The sequence below is a fragment of the Capricornis sumatraensis genome, chromosome 4 (genome assembly GCF_032405125.1).
Source record: "Capricornis sumatraensis isolate serow.1 chromosome 4, serow.2, whole genome shotgun sequence".
Lineage (NCBI taxonomy): Eukaryota > Metazoa > Chordata > Mammalia > Artiodactyla > Bovidae > Capricornis > Capricornis sumatraensis.
This window is the reverse complement of record NC_091072.1, coordinates 24,362,380-24,375,148: the sequence shown is the minus strand read 5'-3', so window position 1 is coordinate 24,375,148 and position 12,769 is coordinate 24,362,380. Positions and strand designations below refer to the sequence as shown.

Sequence of the window (12,769 nt, the reverse complement as noted above, 5' to 3'; positions counted from 1 at the left end):
AATGCATATTCTCTGTATAGAACATGAAAATAAACACCAGATCATTGATATTCCTTTCAACTTCTTAGATAACAAAAACAATGGTCATCATGGCATGAACAGTAGCAGTTACATGCAGTTTATCTGTTATCTGAAACATTTTGAAACTGATTTCTGTCCATGTGAGCAAGGCTTCTATCTACTACAGGAAACCAGTTTAATATAAAAGCACAAGAGAGGATCTATCAGCTTCACACCACTGTAAATCGCCATCTATCACAGAATAAAGAGACTGGGAGACTGGCAAAGAAAAAAGCAAAATACTAACCAAATAATCAATATTAATAAACAATATTAACGTACCTTTAACCAAAACCCTTCAAATCCTCTTAAGTTATAATTAGCAAAACACAGGTAGACCTGAAATCCTATCCTTTGTAAGATAATTTGCCTCCTACTGTATCAGTTCATTTCAGTCGCTCAGTCATGTCCTATTCTTGCAACCCCATGTACTGCAGCATGCCAGACCTCCCTGTCCAACTCCAACTCCCAGAGTTCACCCAAACCCATGTCCATCCAGTTGGTAATGCCATCCAACCATCTCTTCCTCTATTGTCCCCTTCTCCTCCTGCCCTCAATCTTTCCCAGCATCAGGGTCTCTTCAAATGAGTCAGCTCTTCACATCAGGTGGCCAAAGTACTGGAGTTTCAGCTTCAACATCAGTCCTTCCAATGAACACCCAGGACTGATCTCCTTAGAATGGACTGGTTGGATCTCCTTGTAGTCCAAGGGACTCTCAAGAATCTTCTCCAAAACCACAGTTCAAAAGCATCAATTCTTCTGTGCTCAGCTTTCTTTATAGTCCAACTCTCACATCCATACATGACCACTGGAAAAACCATAGCCTTGACTAGATGGACCTTTGTTGACAAAGTAATGTCTCTGTTTTTTAATATGCTGTCTAGGTTGGTCATAACTTTCCTTCCAAGGAGTAAGCATCTTTTAATTTCATGGCTACAATGAACATCTGCAGTGATTTCAGAGCCCCCAAAAATAAAGTCTGACACTGTTTCCACTGTTTCCCCATCTATTTCCTATGAAGTGATGGGACCAGATGCCATGATCTTCGTTTTCTGAATGTTGAGCTTTAAGCCAACTTTTTCACTCTCTTCTTGCACTTTCATCAAGAGGCTCTTTAGTTCCTCTTCACTTTCTGCCATAAGGGTGGTGTCATCTGCATATCTGAGGTTATTGATATTTCTTCTGTCAATCTTGATTCCAGCTTGTGCTTCCTCCAGCCCAGCATTTCTCATGATGTACTCTGCATATAAGTTAAATAAGCAGGGTGACACTCCTTTTCCTATTAGGAACCAGTCTGTTGTTCCATGTCCAGTTCTAACTGTTGCTTCCTGACCTGCATATAGGTTTCTCAGGAGGCAGGTCAGGTGGTCTGGTATTCCCATCTCTTTTAGAATTTTCCACAGTTTATTGTGATCCACACAGTCAAAGGCTTTGGCATAGTCAATAAAGCAGAAATAGATGTTTTTTCTGGAACTCTCTAGCTTTTTTGATGATCCAGCAGACGTTGTTTTATTAGTACTTAATGATCGACATGCTTGGGCCCGTTACAATTTGCATACACAATGATATTATTTCTACTCCTTATGCCAGTAGCCTACGCCTGAATTGTGATCTTTGCACAGAAATTTTAGAAGGGAGCAGGGGCAGAAAAATACAGAAGCAATTAGCTATATTTCCAAGTGGTAAGTAATAAACGTTTGTACAGTTGGACAGAAGTAATGGGAGGTGGAAGCTGTGGAAGTAGGAAGTAGAGGGATTAATTCCATACAGCAGGACAAGGTGTTAAAGAAAGTCCTATGGGAGCTGGCCTAAAGATGCATAGTATACCATTTTTGTCTGTGGTTTTCAGGCTTCAGCAGGCATTAGAATCACCCTGTTAAAACAACTTCTTGGGCTCCAACTCCAGAGTTTCTAATACAGTAGGTTAAGAATTGGGTTCCCCCAAGAATGTTTACTGTTCGCAAGTTTCCAGGTAATAGTGATGATGCTGATCCAGGGATCACAGTTTGAGAACCACATTTCCAGTAAAGGAATGTGGAGAAACAGTAACTCTGGACAGAGGTAATAAATCCCTTGACCAAAGATATTCTCAGGATATCCCTTCCTTATTAAAAGATTCAAATTTGCTAGAAATGTGAGCAGCAGTGCCTGGTACTGGTTTAGTTATACTTCAGATTAAAACAGTAAATGAGTCCTTCCATACAAGAGTCCAAAGAGTGATACAATTAGAAATAAAATCTCCGAATTGTCATCTTCTAAATAATGACAGCCTGGACTATCTGAGTGATGTCAAAGCATTAACAGATTTCAAAGCAAAAAAGTATTTAAAAAAGCAACCCTATTTATTTTCTCCTGTTTTCTCTCCTGTTCTTTTCCTCCCCACCCTGCCCTCTTTCTTCCATGTGTATTAAGTAACCCCCCCATATATATAAATACACACACACACACAAGGGACAATGCTTGGTACAAGGGAATGAGAAGTAAAGAAGACACAGTCCTTAACTGATAAAATATAAACATATAAGCAGAAAAAGGGAAGACTTTCTTCTTGATCCATCCCAAATTGATAGAGCATTTATCATCCCAACAGGTTTACTGAAGACAGCTTGGAAGATTTAATTGAAGTGTAACCTTACATATATTTAAAATCCCTAAAGGAGTCTGAATAGAACCTGTTAAAATGAACTAGATTTTCCAGCAATGTAAATAATTTACTTCTCTTGGAATCCATTCAAAGTCTGATTCTAAGAATGAGTTATGGTCTTTCTTAGGAGTATCTAAAGCTATAGACCATAACAAATTCATTTATTTATTTGACAAACAATTATGAAACACTTTCTCTGTGCCATCCATGGAGATATTTATAGATAGTCAAATATATGGATTTGAAACTCAGAGGTGAAGCCAGAGGTAAAAAGACAAAGTTGTAGTCAAGCTCATTTAAGTGTTCATTGAGGTCAATGAATTTTAATAATCACTTATTTTAATAGTATTTCATGGGTAGGCAGTGAGAAGAGACGGGGCCTAGGATAAAGGCTGAAGTGGTTCCAGAAGTTCAGACAGAGCAGAAAGAGCAAAGGAGCCCGAGTGAGGAGGAGAGCCCAGACAAGGTGATGCGGAAAAGGCAGACAGTTGCACAAGTCGGTCAAGTAAGATGCGGCCCACAGAAAGCTCTTGGCATTTGTTACCATGAGGACGTTGCCTTTATTGAGAGCAGTTTTGGTGGGGTTGGGTGGAAGCCAGATTTGGGAAGGCCCAGAGGTAGCTGGTGGTGGGGACTGTAGATGGGGCTGGAGAGGTCTGGCGCTTCTGAGGGAGAGGAGGAGCTCAGTTCTTTCATTTGATTTTGTGTTTTCTTTGGAAGGTAATTTGAATACTATTTAAAGGCTGATGGCCTGATGAAATACAGGAGTGGCTGAAGATACAGAGGGAAGAAAGGTGAAAAGACTGTGACAGCTTAGGGAGAAGGTTGAAGGTGAAGAATCTAGGAGACAGGAAGAAGCAGTAGGCCGAGGAGGGAGGGTGTCACATCTGGATCGATGTGGACAGACTGGCTGAGCTGAGTGTGCCTGCGTGTGAAAGCGGGAACCCAGGGCCTGGCTCGTGGCAGTGGCTCTGATACTGCCTGACATCATAATGATGTCAGTGAGAATAGCTCCTCTGATCTTAGAATTTAGAATGGCAGTATGTTACATACCATCTACTTCTTATTTTTCAGTGATTGTCTGAGATATTAGTTCTTTATTTTTGATGGAAGAGTGACATATCTGACAGGAGGTGGTTAACTCCAGATTTTGACAAAGTTGTTGGGCTCATTTTCAGCCTAAGGCATCGCTTCATAAAGGAGGGAGGAACCCTGTTCTCTAGAAAGGATGTTTTTCATGTGTTCAGGTGTGAAAAAAGATTTCCAAATGTTGTCTGTGAGGAAATCTCTGAATCATGCTAAAATAACATAAAACATTTGTTTTTATTTATAAGAAAAAAAAGTAGGTCATTTGCTCAGATCTTTGGTTTAAACCATCCTGTTGTTTAAATACTGAAGACAAATTGCAGTATGAAAAGACTTCCAAAAATCATTTTACGACTATTTTCTAATTGTGAAAATAGTGGTAGAATGATAAAATTGTTTATTATCTTCTCTGAAAAGAATTAGAACTGACCAGTTACACCACTTTAAACCCCTATCCACAATTTTTGTTTAATATCTTAGATTTTTCCTCTTGAGGAAATCTAAAACTTTGTTATTATATCTCATAAAAGCCTACCATCCCCGCCCCCCCCCTCCAAAAAAAAAGTAGAAATGGTTTTGGGGACTTTGTGCAAGATTAATGATTCTTGTCAATTTAATATTACCTGAAATGACTGAATCATAAGTAAAAAGTGAATTTAATGATGTACCTTGTAATCATAGATGTAAAATAATTAGAGACTTTCTCTGTATCATACTCTGATAAAGAATGGTTGGGATTTCATGAAATCTTCACAATAAAATTTTAATTTTTAATAAAAACACACATTATTTTGTATTTTTTTAAATATAGTAAATTGGGGATCAAAAAAAAAATCTTCTCTAAAAGTCAAATAAGGACAAGTGTTCAAAAACAAAGCATAGATGAAGCAAAGTAAACTAGAGGAAAAAACAGATTAAAAAATCCAAAATAAAGAGTAAAACTGAAAAATAAATTTTAAAATAATTGTACCATAAAAAAGTGAACTGAAATGAAAATATCCTCTCTGATTCACTGAGAATAAAATCATAAGATCATTCTAGCTAAGTGATATTGTACAACAAATAACGAGAGCTACCATCTCTCCCATGCATCTCTTATGGGCAAGGCTTTTTCTAAATACGGTTGCTAATTTTCAAGGCAACTCTGCAATAGAAAGTATTGGGTTTTTGTTTTTTTTTTTCATTTGAAAGAAGAATAAACTTTAGCTCAGTTCAGTTCAGTTCAGTTGCACAGTCGTGTCCGACTCTTTGCAGCCCCATGAATTGCAGCACGCCAGGCCTCCCTGTCCATCACCAACTCCTGGAGTTTGCTCAAACTCATGTCCATCAAGTTGGTGATGCCATCCAGCCACCTCATCTTCTGTCGTCCCCTTCTCCTGCTGCCCCCAACCTCTCCCAGCATCAGAGTCTTTTCCAATGAGTCAACTCTTCACATGAGGTGTCCAAAGTACTGGAATTTCAGCTTTAGCATCATTTCTTCCAAAGAACACCTAGGACTGATTTCCTTTAGGATGGACTGGTTGGATCTCCTTGCAGTCCAAGGAACTCTCAAGAGTCTCCTCCAACACCACAGTTCAAAAGCATGAATTCTTCGGTGCTCAGCTTTCTTCACAGTCCAACTCTCATATCCATACATGACCACAGGAAAAACCATAGCCTTGACTAGACAGACCTTAGTCGGCAAGGTAATGTCTCTGCTTTTGAATATGCTATCTAGGTTGGTCATAACTGTCCTTCCAAGGAGTAAGCATCTTTTAATTTCATGGCTGCAATCAACATCTACATTGATTTCAGAGCCCAGAAAAATAAAGTCTGACACTGTTTCCACTGTTTCCCCATCTATTTCCTATGAAGTGATGGGACCAGATGCCATGATCTTTGTTTTCTGAATGTTGAGCTTTAAGTCAACTTTTTCACTCTCCTCTTCACTTTCATCAAGAGGATTTTTAGTTCCTCTTCACTTTCTGCCATAAGGGTGGTGTCATCTGAATATCTTAGGTTATTGATATTTCTCCCGGCAGTTTAAAGACCTGATCTGAGCCACATACCTAATAAGTGGCCAAGCAAAATAATTCAACACAAGAGATTTTAAAATGATTGTTATTATCCCAAAGCTCATGAGTTTTTGAACTCTGCTTTCTGAGTTCTTGGATGAAAAGAGAGCAGTCCTTGTTTGTTATTAGAGGAAATCAAGAATGTTAATAAAGATTTTGACTTAGAGCTAGATGGCACTGTGATCAGTCATGCATTTTATACCAGGAAGGTTATTATTTGCAAGACAGCCAACTGAGGACCCTTGGAAGGAGAATAAATAAGCAAGAGCAGCACTCCTCTCATGAGACAGGATTGTCCCTCATGAAGTCTCTTGTTGGTGCTAAGGACTGATCCTCTGGATGAAACTTTCCAAACGGAACCATGGATGAAATAACAAACCAATTAGCAAAGAGCAGGGTCTTAGCGATGTTTCTGTAAGTATCTGAAGCCCTAAGCCTTATTAGAATACCTTTTGTACCACTCTCTAACTATGTGAATGAAATTTCACAAAGCCAAAATTTCTCAAAATTTCTTGAAGCCTAGAGGTTTAGACGCCCCCTTAAACCTTCCCAGCTTTCCCCAGGACTGAGGTAATCAGGATCTCAGCACTCCCAGTTCTTTTCACCGCTCAGTCTTTGAGAGGCTCCACACAAAAGAGAAAAGAAATAGAAAGTAAGATAGAAAAATTGTAATGAGAATGGAAAATCAAAGTTTGGGATGAGATGGTGGACACTAGACTTTCTGGGGAAGGGAGGAGGACACAGGTAAAAAGGATAAAATGGAGCATGCAAAAGCCTCAAAGAAACTGCTTACTCCTCAGTTTTGCTTACTTTAGGAAAATAGAACACTTAATACCCTGGTAAGGAATCTGAGATAATGTATGTAAAGGACCTACCCATAAAATGCCAAGTTCATAACAGCCTTCTAAAATGATAGCTGTCATCATCATCATTATCACCATCAACATTATTATGTCTGAGCATCTGTAGGTTGTTATACACTGATGCTCCAGATGACCTCGCCACGCTCTGTCTCCTTTTAGGGCAAGCATTGTGAATTGCCTAAATTAATATTTTTTTGGTTTTTTTTTTTTAAGGAATTAATGGACAAAAAGGCCAGAAGGGAGAAAAAGGGAGTGGAAGCATGCAAAGTAAGTTTATAATTTCTTGCTTTTTTTCCTCTGTGTCTCTGTAATAAACAAGCTTGTGATGGTGGTGGGCTACTCTTGATGTAGAGGTTGAGAACTTCAGTATTGATCCATAGATGCTCTGAAAGTCAGCCACAGTTTTCTACAAGTAAACTGTGCTAATTGGAATAAAGCAAATAGATTAAATTACACAACTCTAAATCTCATTACCCATTTGTATTTAGTTTTTGTGATGAGTGTAATTTTCTAAAAATTTCACACAGAAAATTGCTCAATTTTCAAGCCAATTTCAATCTGCTGAAGGAAAATCAAGCTTATGAATAGAAACAATTACAGCCTCCTTACCTACTAACCGAAATAACTGAAATGTTACATATAGGAATTTGCACAATCTAAGAACCCTGACAGACTAATTCTGTGACAGCTGGGATTTTTTGTGTTTTGTTTTGATAAAAACTTGACAAGTAATATTCAATATCCCAGACCTTCAAAACTGCAATAGCATAGATTTCACAACAGGACTCTCTGTGAATGGAATGGTGATTTTATATTCTAGTGTAGAGAATCTGTAAATTGGACCTTGCAAACTAAATATTAGATGACTTATCTTTATAAGTCAACACTTGTATGTCTAGTCTGAACCTACCAGATATAATGAAAAAATTTTGAAAGGAGATGAGGAATTCACATTTGACTTCTCTGCATTCGCACTAGGCACTGCATGTAATGTGTATGATGTGTGTGTGCTGTGAGAATAGGTGATACGCACAGCGATGATCATAATCTTTACCCATCAGGAATCTGATTGAGACAGATTTTGGCAAATCCTTTCATGGAACCATAAAACTCTAGCAGTTCTCTATTGTAATTATTGTTTTTAAAATGCAGTATTAATTTTTCTGTCTTATTAAAAATAATTATTTTAACCTAATCGTGTGTGTGGATGACACATTTAGGCAACTTAGGGTCACCATTGTGAATGCCAGCCATTTAAGTGTGGTATAACCATATGATGCTTTCTATAATCGTTTCCGTGATTGCTTCATTATTGAACTGTGTGTGCCCTTAAATTGAACAATACTGAGTATTGTTTATCCTCAAAGTGCTTTAGTGTGAGTCAGTGATTATTAGTGTTGTTGTTATTGTATTGAGGGCTTCTCAGGTGGTTCAGGGGTAAAGAATCTACCTGCCAATGCAGGAGATTCAGGAGACGTGGGTTTGATCCCTGAATCAGGAAGATTCCCTGGAGAAGGAAATGGCAACCCACTCCAGTATTCTTGCCAAGATAATCCCATGGACAGAGGAGCCTGACAGGCTACAGTCTGTGGATAGGAAGAAGTCTCCTTTGTGTCCATTTATTATTTGATGTGATCACTTTGATCAGCTGTTTACTTTTTATTCCATTTCTTCCCCTTTCCCCTGTCACCCACTTATTTTCATTGAGCTCCTGTGTAATTCTTCTCTATCTGCATGTTTATCTCAAAATTTATCTCTTCCTTTGGTGGTGGTTTAGTCACGAAGTCTTGTCTGACTCTTGCGACCCCAAGGACTGTAGCCTGCCAGGCTCCTCTGCTCATGGGACTCTCCATCTTTGGTTCTTTATCTCCTTCTTGTCTTTTCTTAAGACATTCTCTGAGTTTCTTAACCTTGACTCTGGCCAAACTTGGCAAATAAGGGAAACCTTTATTTTGCAGCCTGTTTAACCAAACACCCATTCTTTCTTTTGTTACCTGAGGCTTTCAAATGCTTTGAACACTTTTTATTTTCAGATGTGTTCAGAAATGTTTTCACTTACAGGTATTTATTTTCATGGCTGTTTTGAAGTTTATGTGCTTGCTTTCTTTGAAGAAGTGTTAAGAGGAACTTCTGTGTATAAATGTGTGCGCATAGCCTCCAGATTCCTCTCCATGTATCTTCCCATAGAGAGTATATAATTCCATGATGTTTCAAAAACACAGAAGGAATCATATCCAGAAACATCTACACAGTGTAGTCTGTCTTCTTATTTAAGTTAGCATACCAATCATCTGCCATGGCAATGCTTATGGTACTTTTTACTCTCTCTCAGTGGCTACACACTATTCCATTAATATAGTGCTGCCCTAATTAGCATAATGTATCATTCAATTCCCTAATGATGAATACTTGATGATTTTTGTTTGCTTTAGCTTGGCGTTAAGAAACAACGGTATTTTCAGCACTCTCTTACATCATCTTTTGGGAATGTTTTTTAATAGAGAATTTGCTAGAAGTAGAATCAATAACTCAAAGGTGACATGTATTTTACAATTTGGTGGATTCTTGCAAATGTCTCCTAAAAGGTTGCACCAATTTATTCTGTATGAAAGTACCTTATTCCCCACATCTTCAATTAATTCTGATATATGAAAATTGATGTTGAATTATTTTGCTTTAATTTTAAAAAATATTTTTCAAGTGTGATTTAAATATAATGAAAATAATCATTGACTTTCTATTTTGTTTGGGGGGGAGTTCAGCTTTTTTTTAATTAGTTTTATTTGAATATAGTTGATTTGGTTTCCCAGGTGGCACTAATAGTAAAGAACCCACCTGCCAATGTAGGACACATGAGAGACTCGGGTTCAATCCCTAGATTGGGAAGATCCCCTGGAGTAGGGCATGGCAACCCACTCCAGTATTCTTGCCTGGAGAATCCCATGGACAGAGGAGCCTAGAGGGCTATGGTCTATAGGGTCGCAGAGTTGGACTCAACTGAAGCGACTTAGCGCACACACACATAGTCGATTTATAGTGTTGTGTTAGTTTTTGCTATATAGCAGAGTGAATCAGTTATGCATATACATATATCCACTCTTTTTTAGATTCTATTCCTTTATAGATCATTACAGAGTATTAAGTAGAATTCCTTGTGCTATACAGTAGGTCCTTGTTAGTTATCTATTTTACATATAGTGGAGGGTATATGAAAATCCCAGTCTCCCAAGTTATCCCTCCCCGCTTCCTCCTTCGTAACTGTTTTTTTTTTTTTTTCTTTTCTGTATCCGTGACTCTGTTTCCATTTTGCATATAGGTTCATTTGTACCATTCTTTTAGATTCCACATATAATCAGTATCTTATGATATTTGTCTTTCTGCGTCTGACTCACTTCGTTTAGTATGACAGTTTCTAGGTCCAACCATGTTGCTGCAAACAGCATTACTTTATTCTTTTTTATAACTGACTGATTTTCCACACCACCTCCTCTTTATCCATTCCTCTGTCGATGGACATTTAGGTTGCTTCCATGTCCTGGCTATTGTAGATAGTACTGCAGTGAGCACTGTGGTACATGTGTCTTTTCCAATTATGGCTTTCTCTCGATATATGCCCAGGAGTGGGAATGCTGAATCATATGGTAGTTCTATTTTTAGTTTTTTAAGGAACCTCCATATTGTTCTTAGTAGTGGCTATACCAGTTTAGATTCTCACCAATAGTGTAGGAGGGTTCTCTTTTCTCCATACCCTTGCAAGCATTTATCATTTGTAGATTTTTAAATGATGGCCATTCTGACCTGTGTGAGGTGATACCTCACTGTAGTTTTGATTTGCTTTACTCTGGTAATTAGTGATGTTGAGCATCTTTTTATGTGCCTCTTGGCCATGTGTGTATCTTCTTTGAAGAAATGTTTATTTAGATTTTCTGCCCATTTATTGATTGGGCTGTTTGTTTCCTTGGTATTGAGCCCCATGAGCTGTTTGTATATTTTGGAAATGAATCCCTTGTCGGTCACTTTGCAAATATTTTCTCCCATTATGTGAGTTGTCTTTTCATTTTGTTTATGATTTTCTTTGCTATGCCAAAGCTTATAAGTTTAATTAGGTCCTATTTGCTTATTTTTGTTTTTATTCTCATTACTCTAGGAGGAAGGTCAAAAAAGATTTTGCTGTGATATTTGTCAGAGAGTATTCTATGTTTTCCTCTAAGATTTTGATAGTACCTGGTTTTACATTTAGGCCTTTAATCCATGTTGCATTTATTTTTGTGTGTGGTGCTGGAGCATGTTCTAATTTCATTCTTATTTCCTCTTCCATACATGTGTCAGGACCAGCGTAACTTCCTGATCGTTTTAGGGCAGGCCCCTTTGAAGATCAGGTGGGCTGGGCGGGATACCCCGTGCTACCATCTCATTAAAAGGCCCTTCATCTCTGGACAAGTCATCAGCACAGCTGACTCCAGTATCCCCTTGCGGCTCCTCCAAACGACCTTGGTTCCTACATGGTGTCAGCTTCCGCATGCCTTCCTCTCCTGGTCCTTTGGTGCTGTTGGGGCCTCTGCTCCCCTGCTCATACCTGTCCACTCTCCAGCACCTCTCCATGACCACTGTCCCTGAGCTGGGAAGCCTCCATGGATTGACTTGCAGACTGCTCTCTCCTACCCTCTACAGAGCCAGGCCAGGATCACTCTGCCACCCACTCATCTAGTGTCTCCTGAATCCATTGGCTCCCAGGAGAAATTTCATGGTAACAGATTATATGTGAGTTCTTTACCCTCAGACATATCAGTCTCAGCCAGAAATAGCAATGCCATAAATGAATCCATTTGTTTGTTCAGCATATGTTTACCATATACCTCCTGGGGCTAGACTTAACAGCTAGTAAGATAGCTGTTGTCTCTGGCCTTCCAGAACTAATTGTCCCTGAAAAACACAGACATGGACACAAGCAGTTATGCATTAGAGCAGGGCTAGATGGGGGAAGGAACTGGGCTCCGTGGCTGTTCAGAGGGGATCAAGAGTCTTCAATTCGTTAGAATTTTCAAAAGGTAAATTGACTTTGATTTGCTTAGTTTACCTTCTTGTCTTCTTTTCTCCAGTTTATGGCATATTTTTTCAAGTTTTATCATGAAGTCAAGTGGAGCTGGGGCAGTTCCTTCAACATTTTTTAGCCAAAAATAAAAAAGTTAAAATTTGTTGCCTTAAATTACCTGGCTCTTTCAAGCAAGAATATTTTGATCATAAAAAAAAAAATGCTGAAACTATTTTATTCTATAAAGCTCCTTTCACCAGCCTGCTGCATTTAATATCCTTGGTAAAAGCACATGTAAAAACAAATTTCTAAGTGTGTTAGTTATGTTACTCAATAAAAACTATAAAGAAAAACATTTTTTAAGCAATTCTTTGTGCTTTAAATATCCTGTATAGATCCTGGAGAAAAAGAAATATTTCAGTAGAACTGGAGATATTTTTTGTAGGTAAAAAAGCTGAAAATGAGAAAGGAGAAAAAATAGGAAAAGACAAACTACAAAAAAAGAAAGCTATGGGATTCCTGGTTCATTTTGAATGTTTATCTCTATTAATCAACAGATGGAATTTCCTCACCTCTCCTTCCCTCCAAGTTTTAACACATATAGTCCCAGGATTCAGGATATTAAGGTTCTAGGAGAATTCTCAGTAGCGTCCCTATGTGTCTGCCCACTTTCATTCCCTTGCCTGTGAAATGGGCATTGTATCACTCACCTCACAGGGTTGTCGTGAGAGTCACATATGATACTCCATGTATGTAGATGGCTCTGTAAAATCATGGAGTGCTTAACACTCGTAAGGCATAGTTCCCGGTGGGTCTCTCTAACCCGGAGCTATTCTTTCTCACTGGTCTAATGCAGACATTTAAATCCATAATCAGAACATGAATGTGTGCCAAATGAAAATGCAAGAAGCCAAATAAATGCCGTGGACAAAAAAGAGAGATGCTGGAGACTCGGATAAGATTTTACATTAGATAGAGCAACACAAGTGTGACCAGATCACAAATCAATGAGTTTGTCTGAGCCGAGGAA

At 38.4% G+C, this 12,769-nt stretch overlaps 1 protein-coding gene across 4 annotated transcripts in view; it reads left to right on the top strand.

Annotated features, from left to right (window-relative positions):
* Nucleotides 1-12,769, top strand: part of MSR1 (macrophage scavenger receptor 1) — a 79,072-nt gene that overhangs the window by 30,118 nt on the left and 36,185 nt on the right. For 3 of the 4 annotated variants that reach the window (XM_068970178.1, XM_068970176.1, XM_068970177.1), the window contains one exon: nucleotides 6,921-6,974. In XM_068970178.1, the coding sequence (XP_068826279.1) occupies nucleotides 6,921-6,974 (54 nt within the window). Of the gene's footprint in view, nucleotides 1-6,920; nucleotides 6,975-11,036; nucleotides 12,018-12,769 lie in introns of those variants that run through there. The other variant, XM_068970179.1, reaches the window with a different exon arrangement.